Source organism: Perca fluviatilis, chromosome 13 (genome assembly GCF_010015445.1).
Source record: "Perca fluviatilis chromosome 13, GENO_Pfluv_1.0, whole genome shotgun sequence".
Lineage (NCBI taxonomy): Eukaryota > Metazoa > Chordata > Actinopteri > Perciformes > Percidae > Perca > Perca fluviatilis.
Window position 1 is genome coordinate 18,892,375 of NC_053124.1, and position 26,074 is coordinate 18,918,448.

General features: G+C 42.6%; 1 protein-coding gene across 2 annotated transcripts in view; it reads right to left on the reverse strand.

Moving 5' to 3' along the window:
* Positions 1–25,831, reverse strand: part of jarid2b (jumonji, AT rich interactive domain 2b) — a 117,645-nt gene extending 91,814 nt beyond the window's left edge. Inside the window, exon 1 of one of the 2 annotated variants that reach the window (XM_039820635.1) lies at positions 25,278–25,830. In XM_039820635.1, coding sequence (XP_039676569.1) covers positions 25,278–25,322 — 45 coding nt within the window. In that variant the 5' untranslated portion in view covers positions 25,323–25,830. Of the gene's footprint in view, positions 1–25,277 lie in introns of both variants that reach the window. The other variant, XM_039820636.1, reaches the window with a different exon arrangement.
* Between the last annotated feature and the right edge of the window lie 243 nt (positions 25,832–26,074).

Below are 26,074 nucleotides of genomic sequence, written 5' to 3' on the forward strand. Positions count from 1 at the left end.
GGGAGACTGAGGGAGAAAAAGAAAACGAGAGACGGGAAGACAACGAAAACAGCGTGCAGGAAGCAGACACACAAGCCTAATCATATTAACACTGACTGGAGGAAGGATGGAGGGAGCGGAGTGCTGTAAGACAAACCCATATTGGAAATCAAGTCTCGTTCTGTGAGCTAAAAGGTCAGCGTGGTCACAGCGTGCATGTGTGTGTGTGTGTGTCTGTGTACTTAACAGGTTGAGGCCACTGGAGAGCCCAAGGTCTGGAAAGTAGGCAAGAGGTCGATAGTGCATTACTGAGAAAGAGAGGAAAAGGGGAAGAGGGAGAGAGAGAGCTTGTGTGTGTGTGTGTGTGTGTGTGTGTGTGTGTGTGTGTGTGTGTGTGTGTGTGTGTGTGTGTGTGTGTGTGTGTGTGTGTCTTTCCATTTGTACTCTGCAGCATTAGCTGAGTAGTATCTCCACTGGGAGTCAACACTCTCCTGCATCAGAGTGTGTATGCATGGGTTTGACAGCAGCAACTGTATGAATAGGTAAGCACAAAGTGGCTTCAGAGAGGTATTTATATCTATACCAACTACCCCAAAATACCAGCTCCAGTTGCAATGGGAAAGGGGAAAAAAAATAAAATAAAAATCGGACAGTCTAGATATAGACAGGACACACGGTCTCGCAGCTTTAGTGGGCCTGTCGTTTTTTCTGGCAGACATTACATCATGAGGCGTGGCCTGAGAATGATCTGGGAACCAATTCTCACATTCGCGTCCGGCCCTCATCCAAAACCCAAATTCCCATCCTTCCACTTCAGCATAAACAACCCACGTGGATTAAGCAGAGACGTGAAGCAGCGCTAATGAAGGCGAGATGGAGAATGTTGCAATTAAACCCTCATTTGCCTGGATGGAACACAGACTTCAGTGATTTGATTACGATATTAAAGACTGTTAAAAAGGACGGGCGGAAAGAAGGAAACGAGGGGAGGGAGAGGAATGGTGAGAAAGCAGAAGAGACAGAGATGTGTGGGAGTGTAGTCACAAACTGACTGGCAGACCTGCTGAGGGGTTAGCAGGACACACACACACACACACACACACACACACACACACACACACACACACACACACACACACACACACACACACACACACACACACACACACACACACACACACACACACACACACACACACACACACACACACACGGCATCTGTGCTGGAGGACCTGTGTGAGTCAGGCTGACGAGATGACGAGCAGACAGACGAACGAGGCCTGAGCGAGAAAGAAGTGATCTTGATGTGCAGCCAGTAAATGTGGCTTCATCACAACAGAGCTGAGCAAGTACATAACTTGTCAGACAGATACACTCACTAAAAACATACACATAAACAAACAGAATGTAATGGCGAGAGGTCAAAACTCAAGGAGAAGCAGATGTATCTCTTTTGGTCTGATAAAGTACAACTTTTTGCACATCTACAACTCCGTGCAGCACACTTGGGACACCTGACCCTCTCCCCCTACCACACAGCTAGGCATAAACACGCACAGTATGCAGAAACACACAGAAATGCTGTACTTTATTGGTCCATTTCATGAGATCTTTTGGTAACACTATAAACCTCTTTATATCATGTGGTACAGACTATATTACAGCTGTAAATTTGGAGAGCAGCTGCATGAAAAATATTACCATTCTATACAGACATCTCCATTTCATTGTCATATTCTCTGCTATATAGTCAAACATCCATATCACTTTGAGTTAAACTGAGCAACACTCATTTCTCATAGCAAACCATTTTCAATGACTACCTGAAAGAGTCACCTATTTTTGGACTACACCCCAAACTCCCCTATAACTCAGAGTGAAGATGATCCAAACATTTTAAATTCCAAAGCCAACAAAAAGCTTTCAAATAATCCTCCCTGGCTGCACTCAAAGCTCCCCTGCCTGCTATAAATCCTTATACGACCATCAGCGCTTCTGCATCGTAGCATAAACTGCATTCCAGTGTCCCCACTTTAAAAATATGGACAAGACACTCTGGCCACCTATTTACATTTACTCCCCAGTATGGAATCAGCATCAAGATATTCAATGTATTTTTTCTTCTTACGATTGTCTATTGGGAAGGGCATATGCATTTGATGCAAATCTCCCTTTGCTACCCATCTGGCAGTTATTCGAAAACATCATCCCTTCAAAGTCTGTAGACACAAATGCACACAAATACAAATACGCACAGACAGACAACTTGCTGGACAAAACTCTGTGACCCTTTGTTTAATCATCAGCCATGTGCAGGGGGTGGGGGTAGGGTTTACTAGGGCAGGATCAAAGCAAGCTCAAAAAGACAGACTTAAATAACTGGAGGAGCATGGTGGGGTGAGCGATGTGCAAGTACTGGGGGGAGGCAGAGGGGCAATGAACAAGGCAGACAAGGAGAGCAAGATAGTGACAGAGAGGCCAGCTCACTAGTTTAACTCAAGGCTGTCTGCGCATTGTCATAAAAACACTTCATATGGCGTCCCGACCACATTAAACCCACTGGATTTATAGGCCGGCCAATTTATTGGGTCTCCAAAATGTCTCCAGCCAAATGGGCTCTTAATGAAACGTGGAAGCCCAGTGAGACAGACCTATGCAATGTATGCAGTGTCACTGGTGAGTAAGCTGAGACCGTGCTTTGATATGGCCGAGAGAACCACCAGCCGGGGATAGGAGAGGAGGGGGGGCTTCATCAAGTAACCCACTTGAAATAGTTCCAAGAGTGATTAATAGTTGGTGGCATATCTGTCCTTAAGTCTGACACAGTGTTGCTGTGACTCAGACAAGCTACAAGAGACAGAAGCACTCTAAACCACAAATGAGATTTTGATATTCACCACAGACCAAGCTATAACAATCTGTTTAATCACAAAAATCCTTGGCTGCGCATCGTCCTTTTAGTGCAATTCTATTCTGTTTTGCTCGTTCTGGTGTGCCCACCCAATGATAGGTCTTTTCTGGCCTTAATTACTGTCTGTCTTTCGCTGGGAAACTGTGTACTCAAGAGGATGGGTCAAACCACAACGACAAACCACAGAGCTTACAATAATGAAAACAGAAAACACATTAACCAGAGCCAGAGTTTTGTGTTCATCTCCTAAAGAACTTTCTGTCTGGCCACGTCACAGCAGTTACCATTATGTCATCAGCCCATGCCCAGCGTCTGGGAAATCCCTCCAGGGGTTTCCTTGTGTTTGTCTCAGGAAAATGACGCCACTACAACAACTACAACAAAGCCTGAGGTCTTCATTGCAGATAGGTGGCGCAGGAGCCGCTGCTCACATGCAGGAAATAATTTAGCTGATTCAAATGTGTGTCAGTGACCCACTCCAGTTATAAAAAAATAAAAACAAAGTAAAAGAAATCACACAGAGATGACTTCTGGTGATGTAAGGCCGGGGGAGAGAGGGAGGGAGGGTTGGCGGAGGTGAACGCAGGTCTGAGTCAGAATCTCCTGAATCACTCTTTCACATCAGCGTCACTATCTAATGAAACCCAGAGGAGGTTTCTCATGAGGAAACATTTGTGTGCAGCAGGAAAGCATGGTATGCTGGAATCAGCGAAAACAGGCTAGAGTGTGCTGTGGGAAAAAAGCTGTGCTAATGGTGGCTGTGTGGGCATGTTTTCATCAAGCTTTGAGAAATAGAGTTGACAGGTTTTGATGCAGAAAAAAAAAAAAAAAAAAAAAGAAAAAAAAAAGGAGGTTCCATTGGTCATGAACGCTGCTGCCAGCTTTTCAAAGCTGTCCTTGTTGCTTTTCCATACAGAAGAGGCAAAAGCTAGATTCACAGATTTTGCTGCACTGTATGAGAGCATCTAGAGACCTCATGAGTGATTAAGGTCTTCCTTGTCAGAAGAGGAATCTTTTTGCTCTCAGTCCTTCCTTCTTCCTTGTTATAATCATGACTGATTCTCTCAGTCTCTCTCCACCATAGAAGTTGGACAAGTGCCAGAGTGCCAGTAAAGGCCAAGGAGCACATTACAGCAGGGTAAAGCACATGTAGGGCTTCAGACAATGACTTAAATGGATCTTCCACTCAAATGTCACTTTGCATTGGCCTCAACTTCAGATTGCCGTTCGTAGATTTCATCTGCAAAAAAGGAGCCAAGAGCACGTAAAGACAATCAAATGTGCGCTTGTGTGTGTTCCGGCATGTGTATCCTTATCTCGGCTGAGCAGGAGGAGCGAGTTCAAAAATGATTTGCGATGCATTGGTCCTGCCCTAAAAGCATAACACCCCTACGCCCCGTGTGTACACGCTCACTTCTCTTTTTGCTCGAGACAAAGGGTCACTGAAGGCAATCAATCATAGTGTGGCACTGCAGCAAAATCAATCAATCAATCAATCGTGTCCCTTTCATTTCACATTGACAGAAGGAGTGGTACGAAAACTAAATCAATAGGAGAAATGTTTTGCGGCGACAATGACGTGGCATTAGGTGTGTGTGTGTGTGTGTTTAAGCAGAGAAGTTGAGCCCTACACGGACATTCCTGGGATTCCTGAGGCCAAGCATTTGATTTGACCCGAGAAACCGGACAGTGGTGAGGAAGAAAAGCGTATTTCACAAGATGACAAGAAATAAAAAAAATAAAAAAGGGAATAATGGCACATTACCAAACTATTTCTCACACATTGACATCTGTAATGTAACACTGAGCTCTGTGTTATGTTGCTAGGCTGTGTGTGAACTCTACACGCCCTCTGAGTTGGGGGTAAGGGGGAAAAGTTGGGGGTGTAGCACTGTGACTCTGGCCCTCGAAAAACCACAACTCCCAGGAGGCTCTGGGGATTTATTGATCACAGGGGCAGTCTGGAGCTAACACGATCTCTAACCAGACCAACGGGGGAAAAAAGGAGAATTAGTTCAGAGGAGTATACCTAATTTTGTCACGTTTCCTGTAAATGCACTAAATACTCAACTCCCGCTTACAACTAGTAAGTTTCGTGGAAATGGGTTACAGTTAGGATAGGTCTATTTTGGACTACAATGCAACAGAAGAATATTCATTGTTCACACACACACACACACACACACACACACACACACACACACACACACACACACACACACACACACACACACACACACACACACACACACACACACACACACACACACACACACACACACACACACACACACACACACACACACACACACACACACACACACACACACACACACACACACACACACACACACACACCCCCTGGTGTGACTCTGAGCTGTGCATTATATCAGTACAGCTCATCACAATGGAGGAGTATATGCGAGTGTGTGGCTTTGCATCATCTCAGCTTTGCTCATCACAATGGAGGAGTATGTGTCAGTGCATTTGCGTATCTACTAACTGCACTCCCTCTTGTTCCCACACCTCCATTTACCACGAGGTCACGTCCACCACTTTCCCGGCAAAGTGAATAGCTCCTAAGTCGATGGAAAGGCCGATACAGCAAGAGCAAATGCGGCCTGTTGTTTCAAACAAAACGCTACTCCCCTGCTTGCACACACCTACGCACACTGTCACTCACTTTGTCTCGCATACACAAACACGAGGTCTCTGAAATTACCATCTACAGGACGTAATGATGTGGCTTGCTATATAGACACAGCATGGTGCCATTTCTCTTTTGTTATGCACGGATAAGTGGGATCAAAGACACAGGCAGCATACTGGTGCAAATGTCAGGTTCTGTTCCTAACTACTGCTATAAAAACAGTGTGACCATGTACAGCACTGTATGGTTAAAGTCAGGTTGTGTGAAGCTAATTTAGTGTTAACAACTGTGCAAATGGGGTTTAAATCAAAAGTTACGTAGAATCTATTTCATGACAATCATGTGTCCGGAGAACAGACTGGACCAAATGTAAGAGGTCTTGGATATGACTACTATTTGGAAAACCAGTGGTGGTGACGTAACAAGGATTTTCCCCTCTTTAAGCTCTTGATGTTTATTGGTGATGGAGGCTTTTCTTGCCAGTTGTGTCATAATGAAACTCCTCTGAAATCAGGTAGTCTTCCTGTCAGTGCAGCCGAGGAGGAGGTGATGCAGGGGAAAGTGTAAAGACGATGACTAAGATTAACACAATATCTGAAAATGTTTTGTGCAAAAAGCATCTGCCTTAAGCTAAAGATACAGTAACTTTTCCATTCATCTTGGAAAACACAGTAGCAAACACACATTCAGAAGCCAAATTGAATCTTCTAGTCTAAAGACATCAGTTTTTAAAAAGATTTTTAAAAGTAACCATTTTTCTACAGTTCCCAACACCTTCAAAGTATTTTGCCTGACCAAACCACAGGAGGCCGAGCAGGAGGCCCGTGCACCATCCCTTGGGAAACCCTGTGCAGGTTTGCATGCCAGGCATCTCTCCCGCTGGTTTGAATAATTAACTTGGGGCCTCTTTATCCTCCAGGCTTATTCAGAGTTGCTGGACCGTTGACTCACCCCCTTTTTAATTCCTTCGGGTTTTGGTTAAAAACGTGGAGACGGCAATGGCTCTCTCTTATGGGACTGCGCTTTAACAGAATACACACTTTCTCCTCTTCAGGTGTGTAAAGTGGAACAAAGTAAAAAAAAAAAAAAAAAAAAAAAAAAGAGAAAAGAGTCCCTTGCAAGACAAGATGATGCTCAGCTTTTCTGATCGGTTCCCAGTTACCCCAAAAAAACGGGGATTTCTGCTAATTGTGTACGTGTTTTTGAGTCTGAGTAAAGGGTACATATACAGATATGATGAGAAATTTGAATGAATAGAAGTAACAGTGATGGAAAGCGTCTTAGTTATGAGAACAGTCACACCGTAAATGGAACAGTGTTTTTCATCATTTACTATAACTTTTCCTTTGAGATGTGTTTAAATCTTACTAATATTTACCCTATTTCTGACACAACCTACACTGAAGGTTTCGGGCTAGCCATCTCTGTGAAAGTGAAAGACACTGCCTGCCTTGTCACTTTGTTGTAGCCTTGTTAAAACTAGTTAGTCAGTGTAACTGTAATCCATGCAAGTTAGCGAAAAACAAATGCAGCTAACATATATTCAAAGTTTTCCTGGGCTGAAGTCGCTTAAAGGAAGTGAGAGTAAAGAGCCTTAGCAAAACGCCTGCGTTTCCAAATCAATGTTTTATTGATGCAACAGTAGCGAGCAGCAGTTTTTATTGTATTTGGCAGGCTATTGATTTGAACACGTGCTGATCTCTCCGCTCATCTATATTCATTTGTATGCTTAAGACTTCTTAGGCCGAGAGACAAAGAGTCCTTGTGGTCAGATGTACACATATATGCACGCTCAAGAAAGAAAATGGTGGACCAGTCTCAATATGTTCAGAATCGCTTGAGGGAATACTAAATATGCACAGTGTGTTAACATTTAACAGCATGTTGTTAACATGTAGCTTTACTGAGTGTGCGCTCAATCAACCAGCACACCTACAAAAGACAGATCTCAACATCAGTCAGTATCTAAAGACATTTTCCAAGTTGAGACAGCCACTTATTGTGCAGTTAAACCAGATTTATACATACCACATACAGCTAGCACACCAACATTTTATATTTTGTTCTCTGCTAAATATGCAAACATAGTTCAACAAAACACAGCTCTTGCATGGTGTACAACATACACAAGGACATAGCTCAGCAGCCAGTAAGGAGCAATCTTCAGCTCTGGTTTCACTTCCCATTAGCCATTCAGAGCCATGACAATACCCAGAGGGGGGAGACAGAGACAGAGTGCAACCCTGGCTTTTCCCCTCTACCACGGCCTTCAGCACTCGCTCTCGCATATATATATATATATATATATATATATATATATATATATATATATATATATATATATATATATATTATATATATATATATATATATGCAAGATGATATTTCTCACCAAATGTCTGATTAAAAATTATTTCCCTACCAAGTTCCTCTTCTGGTATAAAAGAGTGTGTGACGAGAGGCAGTCAACCTCCAACCTTAGCGACCCCAGGGAGGTGATGTTTGGACCATGCTGTGCATACAGTACTGCACATGCAATCAACTTACATACATGTTACATTAAGTGTGTGCCGAGAGATTAGTGTTCCATTCCAAACGTGACCAGATTTACTGTGTTTAAACCATTAATTGGGAAAATTTTATTTTTGTGACTGACCTGTTGGTGCTTTTAAAGTAAAAAAGTAAATGAAAAAAAAAAAATCCTAAAAAAGAAATATGAAAACTTAATCCTGTACATTAGGAATATTGTATTGTAATGTAATTGCACTGCCATGATCCTATCCTTGCCCAATGGCTAAGTCAGTCTTACCTTACCCCTGCCCTGAGCCCCTACCCCTCTTCTCCAACCTCCCTGGTCCCAGATTACCCATCAATCCCATTTCATTCCACTGGCTCAGACAGCCCACCAATCAGACGGCAGGATGGGGAGGAATATGATAGTGGATTGGCTCGTGGGGGGGGGAGGGGTGGAGTCGCTCAGCCATCCCCTAACAACAGCGGCGTGCTGTGAAATGAGTGAGTGAGCATGAGAGCCAGAGAGAATTCACTTGTCCAAAACTGAACCCATCTCGCATTCAGTTTTTCCTCTCTACTTCTTTACTTGCCTCTTGTGCCAGTGCCCTTCTGTCTTTCTCTGAATCTTTCCTGCACATTTGCTCCATCTCAACAATAGCCCCCCCCACCCCACATCCAGTGCACTCCCCTCCTTGCTCGCTCGGCTGTCAGTCTGCATATGACTGCTGACTCTGTTGCTCACAGTGACATTGAACAGAGCTCTGACGGGGCTTTAGCCGTCACATACACAAACATACACTTGCTTGATGCTGTGGAAGCCGGGGGGAGGTCAGGCTGGTTCCTGGCGAAAGGGAGCAAATTACACACTGTGCTACACATGCCCACACAAGTGCATATATGCGCGCACACACACACACCTCGGGTTGAACGGGGTCTTTTGCTGACCTACTTCTTTACTCCGAGGCAAACACTGGGCACGCTCGCACTCAACACAAACTCTGCAATAAAGCCTGCAATAAAGACTGCTGTTCGCATGATGTGAATGTTTAGGATCAGGAGGGGGCTCCTAACCTCACATCCTCCCCTATCTTTTCTGTGGTGAAGAGACGGCAACAAAAAGAGGCCCTCTTCTGTAGACTAGAGGTGTTAACAGACAACTACAGCCTCAAGCAGCCATCTTGTCCGTTTGTGTGCGTGAGAATAATAGAATGAGAGTAAAAATTAGAAGCAGAAAGATGTATTGAGAGAGTGTGGGTGTGTGTGTTATTATCACACATGTGCATTTTAAACTTACATCTATCCAGTATGAATGTTGTCATTGTATTGTCATCTTTAATTCTGTCCTATGATCCTCTCATGACAGCGAGAGATCTTTTTTCATTGCAGCTGTAGACAGCTCTTCACAGACTGCTTTTGAACTAAAACGTCCTTGACAAATTTTCTCTGCCTGCTTTCTTAAAGCTATTCCTTTTAAAAAAAAAAAAAAATAGAAAATGTTTGTTCAAAACTGATAGAGGGCTGTAGCTCTGCCAATGCCTCTTCTTTATCTCTGGAATGAAATAGAGCACAAAGCGCTTGGAGCATTAACAACCTTGTCTTGGCTTCTGTCTGGGTCACTGGCAGGTTATTACTGACTCCTGAAAACAACTCTTAATTTGTGCATTGTAAACGGTCTTTCAACACATAGTTCAGCCTTAAGTCAACTGCCGTTCAGTCCAGATAAGCAACTCTTGGATTACAGTCTATGAATACAGGCCAAGTCACTGGCATACTTTGGCTAACTCTAGCACAAAAGTTCTGCTATCCACATCTCTCATCACCGAAGAAACCCACTGAACACTAGTTACACCTTTTCTTTAGGAAGTCCTGAATGGACACAAGTTCAAAAGTTGCCTCAAATTACAACTTCTGAAATGCAGATATGTGCACGGTTTTACGCTCTAAAAACAATGAGATATTTGGGTAGACTTTCTGCATTAGAAGCTAGTTACATACAGAGTTTCAGGTGGTTTCCAGAGAGAACTTGATACATTTATAAAGTATCTGACTAAATCAATGCAGTGCAACACTACCCTGCAGGTGTGGTGTATTTTTTTTAATTGGCATTGCAGTTTGCCACGGTCATGGATTCATAGCTAATCATTTGTGCCATAACACCTGCAGCTTAAACAGGTGAATATGAGAGAAGAAGAGCAGTGCTTCCCAGACACACAAAGGCCTTATCACAGACCTCCAACCATTACACACACACAGTCAGGGGGTCTCATGAGCCCCCCTGCTCTTTTAGCCATGACAATAGCTGCATTGATAACACCAACCAGCTAGAGAATCAAAAGGCCTAAGGAGAGGGGACAGAAAATGGACAAAGAGAAATCGAAGGAAATTGGCATTGCAGCCTACCAATGGATATCCATTCACTCCCTCGCCATGCAGAACATTTTCCCCTATAAGGAAAGTGAAGTCTTGTGTGGAGCAACTTTTTTCTCCTCTCAAGAGACAATACAAATAAACGTCCACTCCTGAAAATAGCTGCAGTAAGATGAACAGGAAAAAAAGAACGCAGTGGAGATAGATACAACTTGATAACCTTGCGTTGTTTATCAGTCAGCCAGTCGTTCAATCAGCCAGCCGCTGGATGGATCAGGTTGGGCACACTCAGAATAGACTCCACCAGTGAGTGACAGCTGCCTTCATAAATCAGTCCATTTGACAAGTTATTCATACATCAACACCCTCGTTTATGGAAATCCTATGCAAACTGGCTGTCGAGCACTAGACACATTTACAAGGGACCTATCCAATTCCCCGCCAAGATCATTTTGTGTTCTTGCAGTGCCAAAAAAAAAAAATTTTTATGCCAAGCTTTTCATTGACGAGAGAATGATGAACTGTACTAGCTTGGAGATCTGCAATTTAGACACATCCAGACAATGCTGAGTAGAGAAGGAGGAAGATGGAATAAAAGCTAAAAAGAGCTGACATTTTTGCATGGAAATCTACAGGAGGAGACAAATGATAGAAAATTATTTTAAACATCCTTATGAACTTGCAACCACAGGCACACTAGGAATTCTGGGCCTCCTGTCAACAGCTCACTCCTGAGACTGAAACAATAAATATCTTATCCCGGTCATGTTACGGGGGCCCTGTGCCGTGTGCTACAGATACAGTAACAAAACAAGTGAATGAAAGATGTAAAGCTGTGTGTGTTTATAACACGGTATATGGTTTGTGTGGAAGGATGATTGACAGAAGCTCAGTGTCATGCTATAATTCTCATGACATGTGGCGAGTGTGCACAGTTGTAAATTCACAGGAACATGACAAAGACAAAAAACAAGTTGAGGCAAAGGGCGAGGGTGTTTGTGTGAAACCAACAGGAGGGAATGGTGGGGATGTGGAGTACACCGGCAGCTTCATTTCCCATGATACCACCTTGGCCACTAGCTCCACTCGAGAAGATACGCCATGAGGCTAAACTGACATCCATTCAGGGTCAACAACTCTGACCTGAGTAAAAAAATAAAAATAGATGTATTTACTACAACCTCTTGTATTTTCCAGTAACAATACCACAATGAGGGTTCTGTGTTAACCTTAAAAACAAGCCTTTGACTTGTCACGTTGAACTATACTTATTTAATGCAATGAGGCACTAAACAATTCTCTTGTTCCGGTCCCAACAACACTGATCAGGAGAAATGGCATGTCATGTAAGCCGAAGTCGACACTGAGATTAAAAATTCAATATAGGCCAAGTCGCTCGATATCACAACCATCATATTTCAGCCGCGCTAATCAAATTCACAAGCGTGACCTCTGGGGTATATTAAATGTGTATATAACATGTGTCATCTCGGAAATGTTTTGCAGGCGAGATATCCATCTACACCAGTAAATACAGCGTAAAAACGGTGAGCCAGCAGCATGCAGTCGCAGTGGCTGCAACAAATTCGCTTCCCCATAAAAATGAGCAGTGGATAGATTTCAGCGTGCAGCTTGCCAGAACCACGGGAGGGAGACTAAATGATTATGTTACAACAACACAGCTCCAGCTCTCAGAAAACAACAATCAGGGCCTGGGTAGGATATTGTAGCCGGGTAAAATTAAAGGGGAGTGGGTGCGAGACAGGCTGAGGGAGGAAGAGTGGGAGACGGATTTTATGGAGATCATCGGGTGTTGTGAGTCTATGCAACTAGCACTCTCCGAAATGCACACGGTACATCCTCTTTACGAGTTGACAGGCGGAGGAGGCAAGAGACAGATAAGCTCCTTCTATGTCCAAGCAGCTATGACAGACTGATCCTGTGCAGAATATGACCCGTCACTCAAACTCTGTTTGTGCCTTTTCAACAAGCCAAAGTTCAAACCCAAAACGACAGCACTTCCTCTCAACGTACAGTGTTGCACCACTGGGGACGAAAGAAAAATTATGCCTGTGCTCTGGCCTGTGAAGGGTTAACCGGCAGCAGGCTGAGTCTAATGCAGATTGTCAGGGAGATAAGATTACCAGTTAGTGTGATGGTTAATAGAAGCCAACACAGCCCTCCACTAACTGACAGGAAAGGGAGGAACAGGGCCTGACCACGGTCACACAAGAACCCCTTTCAGACCGCCAGTGACGTGGGTCTGTTTCAGTGTTCCTTGCACAAACCGGCTTCGCAACCCTTCCTCTTCTTGAGCTGGATTAAACACTGCATTGATTAGGGATGAGACTTTAATGTTACAGATGTTTAAAATACATTTAAGGGAGTTCCTGACCGCAACAGTCAAAGATTAACCTGACATAAGAGCCGTACATACAGGTCAAACATGCTGAGCGCACATTCAGTAGACACACATGATATTCTAATCTCCAGTAAGAAAATGGTAAAAGACAGACATTAGATCTATCAACTAAAGCAAAATGCCATGTGTCTTTTCAGGTTCAATTTCCAAAATGGCTGTGGTCAGAGAGATATCTACATTTGAATCAACTTATATCCTATGTTTAATAGACCAAAACTAGATTTAAAACCAGGTTACACTTTCCGCATAGAAGAAAAAAAAAAAAAAAAAAAAAAAAAAGAGAAATCACTTTAAAATGATAACACCATTTTTATTTTACAAACTAGGCCTGCAGGAAACAAGAGTTACGACAGCTGCAAGATGTGGCAGGAATCAGAAGCTGCTGTTGTACAATATATACACACACAACATTTTACAATGCAAAATATGTGAGATTAAAAGCACAACACAAAAGCAGCTTGACGTGTTCACAAATGTTAGTCAGGATGCCAGACAATAATGAAACCAACCTCCAACACGTACTGTGCTTCTCGCTGAAGTACATTCACTTTACAATGCAGCACAACTGCTCATTTACAATTCACCTAGACCTCATAGTGCTACATCCAAAGCCTATTTTCTCTGTATTCCGCTGTGTCCAACATCTTAAGCCTTTTAAGTAAGTGTGTGTGTGTGTGTGTGTGTGTGTGTGTGTGTGTGTGTGTGTGTGTGTGTGTGTGTGTGTGTGTGTGTGTGTGTGTGTGTCCAGAAAACGTTATGAAACAAAGCCAGGGCTTAGGCAAGGGAGTTCCTCTGCATGGGGAGTTGTAGTGCAGGCACAGGACTTCATTCCCTGGCACAACCGCTGGCACAAAAAGACAAGAGGCAATTAAGAAATGATTTTCACCTCACAGCTTGGGACAAAACCCTCATACCTCACCCCACCCCTTGCTCCACTCACTCCACTATCGCACACAAAAGGCAAAGTCCCTGAGGCCTAGGGGGCCAGAGAATGAGAGTATAAGAATAGTGAGACAAGGTAAAGGAAAGATTGTATGCGAAAGTAATGGAGCAGGCAGTGTAGATGGAGGTGGAGTGGAAAGCAAAAGAGTGTGAGAAAAAGGTGAATAATGGCGTTGGTACAGTGGGGACGAAAAATGAAGGTGATGCATGAGGGGCGATTAGATGGCGTCAGTGTAGCTAGCAACTCACAGGAGAGAGAGGCTCCCACACATGTATTGCAGACTATCACTGGTAACGGACGCTAAAGAAAGCCTGGCTACGAAGATAAATAAATGAATGAATGAATAGGCCCAAGCACAGAAGAAAGGTAGCTCAAAAACGGTCAACCACATACCAGCTTAACCTGCATAGGTGGAGCAGGTATAGCTAGGTCACAAATGTGAGAGATCTTTGGTTGGCGCACTTACATTGAGCTGCTGTGGGTTTCCTTATTGAGTCACATTTGGCTATCTTGTAGTCGTCTACGTAATGAATCCATTAATGTTGGCAGTAGAGCAAACCAAATAGATTGAGACAGATAAAGTTTCTCACACTAACGCACTGCATCAAAGTTGCTCTAAATTAGTTATCAGAGTGACTTCTCACGCTATATAATAAACCTCTGAGTCAAAGATCTAGTTCGTCATCAGACATGCAGCCCACCCTGAGTGTGGCCAATGCTTAGCATTGCTGGTTGTGCCTTTTCCTGGAAAGACTTGAAATTTCCTTTGTGACCTGAAAATTAGCTGCTGATTTCATGTCTAGAGATGAACATGGTTTATCTCTTCAAAACAGGCATTTACATTTAGTAGTAGTAGTAGTAGTAGTAGTAGTAGTAGTAGTAGTAGTGTTTGAGTTTAGCTCCTGTAATTGTACTTTCAAATCATCCAAAACACACCCATAGCGCTTTCTACCCATGAATACAATATTGGTTTCATGTGCTGAGGTGTTTGAGAGATTTGTCACTGAGACTGCTTCCACTCCTGTGGACATTTTGGTATTAGAAACATTACAACATCAAGAAACACATTGTTGGGTGCCTGGTTGGATCAGTTGGAGCGGGCGCCCATATACAGTATAGAGGTTTACTCCTCAACACAGCAGGCCCGGGTTTGACTCCGACCTGCGGCCCTTTGCTGCATGTCATTCCCCCCTTTCATTTCTTCAGCTGTCCGGTCAATAAAAGGCCTAAAAATGCCCAAAAAAAAAAAAAAACATAAATCATTATGATGGCACACACTACACCGGCATAAGAGGATGTATACCTGCTAACGCTCACTTCTGTTGTCATATTTGTCAGTGCATTTTGTTGATTAACTTGCTATACTGTGCATGAGTAAGACATAATACATTCATGTACCACTTCAGGAACACGACAGGAACTAAAACCAGAATTAAAAACAACTGTCATATATGACTGAATGGTATGAGTAATATGAAATTCCACTCTTGATTTAAGGGACTGAACGGTGGGGGCGTTTGTTCAAAATGAAAATGATTGTCAATAATGGTTAAATAACTGATCTTCTGTCAGGAAATGGGCCAACATCATAAATTGTGAGAGCTTACAGGTTTCTTATGACTACTCCAATTTACCAAATAGACGTCATAACAGATGGGTAACAAGAACACCAGAAGGAACAGTATTTGCAAAAATGCACATTTTATATTCCGTTAGGGCTCTACAAATGGTTATCAAGCTAAACAAATATTTACTTTTATTTCTTCTTCCTTAAATCAATTTTAAAAACGTGTGCTTAGAGGTAACGCTTTAAAGTCTTAAATTTCTAGATTTTTAGAAAAACCCACAGAGCATTCCAACTTTTATACATAAAATTTCCTTCAACTACATTTTTACAGTTCAATGTTTCTCACTTAAATGTATCTGACTCACATTATTGCGAGATAGATCTAGTAAGTTGCCCAGAAAGCAGCCAGGAACCAGATGCACCAACAACAATCTAACTTTACTCCCCACACACGCACGCATGCACAGAATCAACAAGTGGTTACCTCATTTCCTAGTCTTATTCTCAAACAATTAAATCTAAAAACAGCAAGCCATTGTGATGTGCTTTTTCGGGAGCTGCATTTTATATGAAGGGGTATTTCGACAGAGATTGGTAGGCCGTCACTGTGAATATTCCACTTGAGATAGTGCCTAATTTAATTATTTCTATCCTCTTGAATTTCTTCTCCTTGACAATCACAGGTTGTGATTTCCAGGGCTGGCTGCCCCCCGCCCCCGGCCTAGTGATGTTTGATCCAGGGCCAGGGGAGGCCGGCCAGACATTCAGCCCAGACTCTGGCGCCCTTCCCTCAGTGTACCATGCACTCTAGCTCCCTGCTGTGAGGCCTGGAGGAAATCACGCAGCCAGGAGAATTATAAAAAGCCCTCATCCTATTGAGCAGAGGTTAAAAACAGGGGGAGCAATACCTTTGACTCACACTCTGCTTCTCTCTGCAGAGAAACTTAAAAAGCACCTATTGCTAACAACAACAACAAAAATCAATATTCCTGTACCAACTCTTGTCAATTCATACAGATTTTCATTTAAATGAAAAAGAACAACCCCAAGGACAACCCCAAAGTGCTTCACATAACAAGATTAAAATGAATAAACATTTAAGCAGAATATTACAGCAAATATAAACAATTTACTATCAATAAAAATGTTGCGTAACAGCCAAAAATAGACATTGAAAATGTGTCCAACAGCTCTTTAAATATGGACAAGGGACGACGAGATTTATAGTGCAAAATGATAGCCCCAGAGGGCCAGATAGTGAGTGTTCATGTATGTTAGTATGTTGGGGTGTGTGTGTGTGTCTGGCAGGGTGGTGTTGGAGGGGGTTAATTCACACAGCTGTGTAAGATCAAACTGGAGAGAAGATTCCAAAGTTTCCTTTGGCAGACAAAATCAAAACAAAAACGGATGGAAGAATGCGAGATGCCGACTGAGTGGGAGACCGAGGGAAGAGAGCTGCAAAACCGCCAGCAAACCTAATCAGGTCGCTAACGCTAAGCAGTCCGATCTTTGAAGTAAATGATTATCGCATGCAAAAACTCATACTTAGTAAAATCTAAACTGAGCGCAGAAGACAAGGGAACAGATCCTGCCGATCGTGCACTGGCTCCTCCTCTGCTACTGCGAGGCAATTTCGCTGCTAGGAGAGGAGAAAATACCCCCGCTTCTTCTGTCCTCTCTCAGGCGCTATCCCACAGATAGCTCCCAACACCTCTTTCCTTCCTTTGTAGCTGCACTGAGTAATAGAGCGAATGAGTTGAGAGGGAGGAGGTGAGAGAGATAGAGTGCAACAGCAGAAAAAAAAATCCACTCAGTATTCTATTACAGACAAGATGGGGGGGGGGGAGGTAGTAATGTGTTTCTCAGAGAGAGAGAGAGAGAGAGAGAGAGAAAAGAGAGAGAGAGAGAGAGAGAGAGAGAGAGAGAGAGAGAGAGAGAGAGAGAGAGAGAGAGAGAGAGAGAGAGAGAGAGAGAGAGAGAGAGAATTCTGCCTCTTCCAGCCCTCAACCACCCACCACTGCTACACCTCCTCATTGCTGCCGTGCGAGCCGACGCAGTGGGCAGCACAGACAACTCGGCAGCAACACGGATACACAGACCCTTCCACCAACCGGGGTTCGGCATTAAAACGTGCTCTTGTCCATTTTCCAAATGGAATTTGGCGGGCGGAATTGGTACGAGCCAGATGCAGTTAACACCTTTTCTGTCAGTTTTCCTCAAAAAAAAAAAAAAAACATAAACCACAACTTATAAAACTACTTTTCTGCCTTAAATTCAATAAACTTTGTATAAAACTTTTTTACACCATGCCACCTCTACTTCTTTTTATCTCTCAGAGAGGGCTGAAAAGTAGAGATTAGGCAGCAACAGTGGTCACCCAGCCACTTTGCTCCACTGGCTCATTACTCTGCTGGTTGGGGGATGGAGGAGGGAGGGAGGGGAGGGGTGCCATCCTGAATTAAGGCCTCCCTCGCAATGGGCCAAATGCTTGGTGAAAAGGGTTGCATTCGAGAGCTCTTTCACAGAAGAGGTCACCGCTCCACAACTAGCCTCGCATGCTGGAGAGCCACAAATGACGTCGTGAAAAAGAGGGATAATGACAGTCAGATATTTTAGTTATCCCGGGAAAATACCCTCATGAGAATTAAATGAGAGTGCAAAAGAGGACCTTAATAAAGTGGCCAGTGGCTTATTGGCAGGAAGACACAAACTGCTCCATCATTAAAAAAAAAAAAAGAAAGAATGATTCATAGATGAATGCACTTGGTAGAAAGCTTGTGAGACCATAACAAACACCAAGCACAGTACTGAATGTACACTGAATGGTAAAACCAAATAGTAATCCCAGAATGAGATCTGATGAACCTGTACAACGAGCCATCTTCACAGAAATGATAAGTCAGCATAAAGCATTTTGTTTTAAGAAGACCCACCAGCAGGAAGCTTCAGGATAAACCAATCTTAGCATCACAGTCAAGATGTTTTATGATGTTGCCAACAAAGTCTTACTGGGATACATTTGACAGTGAAACTGGTTTTCCAGGCAGAAAGAGCGAGAGTAATGGAAGATCGATACTGACTGAGCCTCCGCTCTGTTGCTTCATCCCTCAAGGCTTAATTCACTGGATGTGTAAAGACGACGGTGTCACAATAGGGGATCAGATGGGATTGACCACAGGATGAAAATATAAAGAGTGTTTATTAAGCTGATGTAGCTGGGATGAAGAGTGGGGAGAGGTTGAGCAGAGATTGGTCAAAAAGGTTGTCTGAAAGATGTACATAATTGTTATTAAACACTAATGCCAGACTAAGCCACAATAGCGTGGTGATTCAAAAAACAACCTAATACTTCCTATTTCAGCTTTACAGCTTTAAAAAGGGAAGCCCAGGGCTAAGCAGAACTAGAAGCAAAAGGCACCTGAGGATTTGTATGATTATTTTGTGTATCTTTCTAAAAACAAAAAAAAACTGGATATGGTAAATGTAACAACTCTGTCAATTGTTTTCTTTAAAATGTTTTACTATTGCTGAATGTCCTTCACAGACCCCACAAAGCCTGCAAGGCCAAACCAAAGACAAAGCTAAAGTGTTGATTCAGCTTCATAGGGATCCTAAACGGATAAGCTGACACACAGACACACACAAATCACTCGGCAGAATGAAGACGCGCACGGAGGGAACGCAGGTGGTGTACGTGACACACGCACACACACACGCTTGCACTGGCTGTCCACAACTGCACTTTGTCCAACCCTGCCTTGTGTCCAACTATTAGAGCATTTTATGTGATTACTCCTGTAAATGGCCTACACTGCCGATACCCACAAGTCACCTTGGTTTTAAGGTTGGCTTTAAAACCGGTTTCTCACCTACTGACTGCAGGTGTATACCTAAAGGTAGGTGTGTGTGTGTGTGTGTGTGTGTGTGTGTGTGTGTGTGTGTGTGTGTGTGTGTGTGTGTGTGTGTGTGTGTGTGTAAAGAGCCGGAGATTGTGCTCAATGCCAACAGCTGATAAGAGAAAAGGTCATATTGCATAACAGGAGTTTGTGCCATGTGACATAATGCTGTAGAAAACTGAGGCAAGAAAAGAAGAGAAGACAGAGACAGTAAAGGGTAAAACAGGGAGAAAATCTGTATTTGTGTCAGAAAAGAGCTGAGTGGTGATGCATTTGGCCGCTGAATATCTATCGCCAGTCCAAATGGAAGCCGGCAGCTCACAGAGAGTCTGTAATGATGCAGTAAACTCTCCGTTGGCAAAGAAGACTTTATCAAAAGAAAAAAGAAGAAAAAAAAAAAAAAAAGGGCTCCCTTCCCTCCTCATTTCAGCACAAACTTAATAAATACATAAATAAATACAGCTGAAATCAAACAAGGCTAGGCAAGCCAATTTCAGTCCCAGGGAGGGAGCAGTCCCTGTTGGGGGGGGGGGGGGGCATGCAAACTGAGGCCTGGCAGGGTTCAATTACCTGACAGGTTTCAGTGCAGTAGAAAATTGTCACTAAGACACAAAGAGAACCAAGGCTGCTAAACACATTTGATTATGAGTTTTCTCATTCATTATGTGAGGTTTATAGTATGCTTTATGTTCCCTCTGCATAGGGTGAGCGACACAAACTCCTGGTTTGTTTTCAGATATTTTCCATTGTGTGTGAATTGCTGTCAATCTTCATGAGGACTTTATATTCTTGGCATTTATTTTATGCCACGCTGATACAGTTTGCAATGTAATCAAAGTAGCACTGCTTTGATTTTTCCCAATTGGTGAATTAAAAAACAACAACAATAAAGCAGGGCAATGTTTCTTTCAAATTAAAAAAGGACCCTCTGTTGCCTTTTGTTTAAGGCTATCCCTGCCACATCCTGCTGGTTTCAAACTTGAAACACTCATCACTTTACATTACGCATGGGTATACATTCGTAGAAAAGCAGTCTTTTCTAAAGCGACACTGACAAACACATATGGAATCTTATATATCTTGTACCGTAGTGCCTTTCACAGGTGCCACGTGGAACGTAGTCAAATAATAACCAGGCAGTTAAACGGTGCTTTTGCCACAGTACACTTTGGTTTGCCCTGGTAGCCATAGTGACGGGGAGGTTGCAAAGTGAACCCTGCCATGTTGCACACGTGAGGAGAAGGGAGCTTATGAAAGAAGAATTTGCATTGAAACATAAGGTTAAATGAAGCGCACTGAGGCTCAGGCACGGTGAAAAAAAAAAAAAAAAACCCTGTGACCCTCTCTTCATGGTCCGACATGAGGCCCACATTTCATTTGGACAGCCCAAGAACGAGAGAGCGAAACAGAGACAGGGAGATAAAGAGAGGAAAAGGAGGAGAGGAGGGGGGGCCTTTGCACTCTCCACTCTGCCCCCGCTCTCTATTTTTGTTTCCTCTTTTTGTGCACACTCAACGCACACACTCAGTGCAATGGATTTCCAACTTCGCCCTCATCAGTTGTGCGCCTGATGAAACAAACACTGACAGCCTCTTTACATTTGTAAAGGCCCCTGCAGCAGCTGTGACACACACACACACACACACACGAACACACACACACACACACACACACACACACACACACACACACACACACACACACACCTAGCCCCAGCTGGGGCCTACAGGAAGAGCCGACTCTGCACAAAATGGCCCTGGCTGCACTCTGCCATGCTCTCCTGCTATTCTCGCTTACACACACACATTCACAAACACGCACACACACTGTGTGTCATGTTTCGTTAGACAGAACAACACCGCCACACATTAGCGCTCGCTACCTCGGTCATCACACAGCACCTACCCTCAACCACTGGCTTAAAAGGCATCAACTAATTACAAAACCAAACCTAAAAAATGAATTTTAATCATTTAAAATGGGAGAACAGAGAGAAAGTGTGCTTGCTTGCTCCTGCAGTGTCACTCTGCCTGACATTAGTGACAAAGCATATATTTGGGGGAAAAATAAATGACAGGGCAATTTGGCATTTCTTTTTGGTTCCGTTCACATTGAAGACTATAAATTGTAGTGGAAATGTTAATTGCCTTGTTTGCTTTTATTAAGGACTCATCCTCCTTTCAATCATTTTATAACTGATGAATTTTAATATCATTCGCAAATAGTGGGTGTTTTTTGGGTGCAGAGGGTGGAGGGGTAACAACTCACACTCATGTTTCAGGGGAAATAGTTAAGCCAAGCATGTATAATTGTTTCACGCTAATTAAGGGGGGGGGGGTGGGGGGGGCGTAGGAGTCCTATCTCAAAAGCCTGCAGCTTGGGGATCTGGACTCCTCCAGATTGTTGTAGAAATGACCATTTGTGAGCCTTATTTGGTCCTGGCCAAACTTCATGCATCAACTGCAGCCGCTGAAAACACATGACAGATGTGACACACACACACACACACACACACGCACACGCACACACTTCCCCAACCCTGATACTCTTATGAATAGACCAAAAAAGACAAGAAAAAAAAAGCCATTCTAATTTTAGAGTGAGATACTGTTGGCTATCCTAGTCTGGCTCAATTTTAAGTGGGGACTTTTGTTTCAGTTAGTCATCATTTCTAGGACACCTCCTGTTTCCTCAATTCAGGGGGGAGACTTACAAACAAGTTCACTAAATCAAAAACTGATTTCTTTGCAATACTCAACCTACTTTTTAACAAATGGAAATAAAAATATGGCTAAGTTAATGTAACTAAAAGTCACTGTAACGGTTGAATATTCAAAAAGACAACTCGGACTAGGACAATAAACACGGGATGTTAATCGTTACTGCAGAATACATCTACAAATCTTACACACAAGAGCTGCAATGTATCAGGTTAGATTAACTTTTTCAGTCATTTTAAACATCTGTCTTCTTTGGGATGACTCACATTTGTGTTGGTTTCCAACAAATAAATGTTGATCCCCGTACATTTCAGCACATTGCGTTACTGGCTAGGATGTTGTTTTGAGGTACCAGAAATGTATGTTGCTCATAGAAGACATACAGATGTGTTGGAATGAAATAATTTTGTAGAGAGAGGATTTTTTTTTTTCCTCTTCAATAAGACAACAGTATATAGTGGACTGGACCATAGAAACCATTCCAGGGTGGTAAATTAAAAGCTTGATGATATGCTCTTCTGGAATTAATTTTAGTGGATGCTATAGGCCAGGGGTCTTCAATGTTTTTTTAAGCCAAAGACCCATTTATCTAGAGAGAGACGGAGCGGGGACCCCCTACATATTTTATAAAATTAAGTTGCATATTAAACTGGGCTTACAATAAAAGCCTTCCAGCATTTACATACCTTGTTAGTGCATAGAAAACTAAGCTATATATTTTTTTTTTTTTTTTAATACAATTTTATGAATCATCTTTTAATGTTAAACATACATGTGGCACACTGAATCCTTAGGATTAAGTGTATCTGTGGATAGCTACCTTAGAGACTAACTAACCTACAGTATTGGCCAGTAAGCCTATCCTCAATGTGTTTTTTATTGTCACAAATAGGCCGATTTATATTTGCTAATAATATGTTGGATTCATGTTAAGACATTTTATTTTTTGGGAAAAACTTTCAAAAGTTGCAAAGAAACTTCATCCAAACTTCATCCATATGCCAGATGAAGGGCTAGTACCGAAACGTTGCCTACTATTGAATTTATTTAGACAGTGTGCGCGAGTTTCTTTTCAACTTCTGACCTACTTATCACCCTCTGACGCACCTGTCTCACATTATAGATGTACACAGTATGTTTCTGAAAAAAAAAAAAAAAATTAATTAACTAACAATTTGGAGGCCCCCCTGCAGTAACTCTGAGGACCCCCTAGAGGCCCTGGACCCCCTGTTGAAGATCAAAACTCTGCTCTAGGATTTTTATTTTTTTTTATTTATTTATTATTATTTTTTAATATAGATAGATAGATAGATAGATAGATAGATAGATAGATAGATAGATAGATAGAGTTCTAAAAAGACAAACCACAGGGACACTGAGAAAAAGTTCTTGAGAAAAAGTGCCATTAACATTTATTAGCAGACATTTGTAAACTATGCTTTAATTGATTACACATGATATGTATTTAATTATCTATACTTATTGAGAGAAACAGAAAATCCCCAGTTAAAATTTAAATCCAGGCAAGAATGCATGGAAACAAACCTATTTGTCCAATTGTTCGCTAGCTCCTACAAACCTGTTGATCAGTTTGGCCTTTTGCAATATTATCTTTCAGCACACAATAAATGTGACAAATTGCTCCGTTTGAAAATTAAACCCGTAACCGTAAGTGTATGCTGTAGGAAACACTTTTTAAAAAGACACTCCACGTGTTGTTTGGATGGGGGTGGGGGCGGTTAGCTCTGCTGACTTCAGCTTCAGAGCATTAGCAGATAGGATATGCCTTGTGTAATTGAACGCAACATACGTGCCCATGAGGGCGAGTGACGAGAATTTACAGCAACAATCTGTAGACATAAGTCTACATCAAAGTGCAAAAAACAAAACGAAAAAAAACTTTAAAAGCCCAGACATACAGAGGCCCGGCCAGCGTCTTCATGAAAAACGATACATGGTAACTTAGTCGAGTGATAGGCTGAGCCATTCACACTTTGCGAGATTAAAAAGTATTAGTTTCAGTCATGGAGGACAAATAGGTGTTCACCAGACCAAAGACTACAATTTTAAACCAAGTCTAGCCTGAACTGTTTTATTTCGCAGCACCTTCCCCATAAATTCACCAGTGTTACTTGCAGAAAGAAAATGGTTGCTTCTTGGTATCGCTTCATACATGAGCCCCTGCAATGCGACTGAACACAGCCTCTTTAAAAGATTGGATCATTTAGAAACATTGTGCTCAACCATGACGACCATGTAAGGTGCAGTTTCATGTGAATTCGGTAGCTGAGGACGAGACCTAACCGCTTGTAAGCTAATCCCCCGTAGTATTGCAACAAAAAAATGGAGTTATTCCTCAACGGGCTGCTGCAATATCTGCTCGTTCGCAGAGGTCACACGGAGACCTGCAAATGTACAGAGACCCTGGCGGACGTATCGTTATAGGAGGACTAACAGCAACGACAATCGCATAACAACAAACCCAGAGTGTCCCCACACCGTTTCCAGTGTTGGACATTGACCGAATATGCTGAAATGCATGACCCCCTTTCCTCCTGCTCTCCCTCACTCTTTATGGAGAAAATTAAAGAGCCACAACAGTCCGCGAAACATGTCGGTTTGCCAGCCCTACGGCGAAAAAAAACAAGACAACCACAACACAGGCAAACACAATGCTACCTTGACCATCAAATATACACGTAAGCTTCAGCGTGAGACATGTTTTACACGTATATTCTCAAGGTAAGAGGGTCAATTTAAAGCGAGAGATGAAATGCTCAGCATGGGACGAAATGGAAGCCGAAATAGCTGAGCCATGGCCGACAGGCTTGTCTTCACGGATCTGAACAGGAGAGAAAAAAAATGGGGCGCTAACAAAAGCATTTTCTGAAAACAGTTTGCCAAGTCTCTTCATTCCCAACCTTTTATAGCTTTATCACATAGCCAAGACACACCATGCGTGCCCCCCTCACGCGTTAAAACGAGTCGAAATGAGCGAAGCAATCCCCCAAAGCACCCGATGTTCAAATAGCCTAAATATGCCTGATGTCGAAGAAACGCTGCAACACAGACATTGAATAAATATTGCGGTCTCTTTAAATAGAACTATGGAATTGTTAACACGTTGAGGTAACTTACATACGTTACCATTTAAAGGCTATTCGACCCAAATAGTACACAAGCTGCCTAATGGTAACCTTCACAATCCGTGATGAAAGTTTATGCATTTTCATCGAGACGAGCAAGGCAAACTTGAATAGAGCCATTGCATCCGTGAGCAATAAAGGCAAAGATGTGTTTTTACTTACATATTTCTTTTGAATGATATTCCTCTTAGGTCGTTCCTTGCTCATTATGCAATCCCCCAAAAAATGTTTGGCTATAGAGAGAATGGCCACATGGATTTCTTTCTTTGATTCTCGTCTCTCCCGGAGCACCACCAAATGACGATTTAAATCCCCGGCTCTGTAGGAAAAGCTTGCTGGCTTTGCAGAATCCTCCTTCGATGTTTCCCTTAAACTATTCGGATATAAATCCCAAAAATTCAAGGGTCGACGACGGACAGAGACGGACTAGACCCAAACTCACTTGGGGCTAACATAGTCAAAACAAATGCACAACAATAAGTTCCATTCGCCAAAACAGCTCGGCTTCTCGTCTCTGCGCACTCGCTCCCGGCTCTTTTCAAATGCATTAATATACTTGAGGTGATGTCAACAAGTTACATCTTGTTTGAGGTGACAACACGATGAGAAATTAATAAATAAAAATTGAAAAATAAAACGTTAGTTGTCACGTATTTTTAGCTGGAGCCTGCGGTCGACGAGAGAGCTCTCCAGCGGCACACTGCTCTACTGACTGAGAGCAGCTCCTTTCTTCCCCAGCTTCAGCCTCTCAGCCTATCACAGCCTTCACCATTCAGCGGCAACTTTAAACTCCCAATGAGACAGCCATGAAGCCACATATTCCTATACCATAATATATCGTGGACTTGTACGCGTGTTTGTGGTAATTGCAACTGACAGTTTATAGTGATCTTACAATAAATGGTGCGTTTTCACTCCTGTAATATTGATTTTAGGGTTTCTGTGGCGTGTCAAGGAAA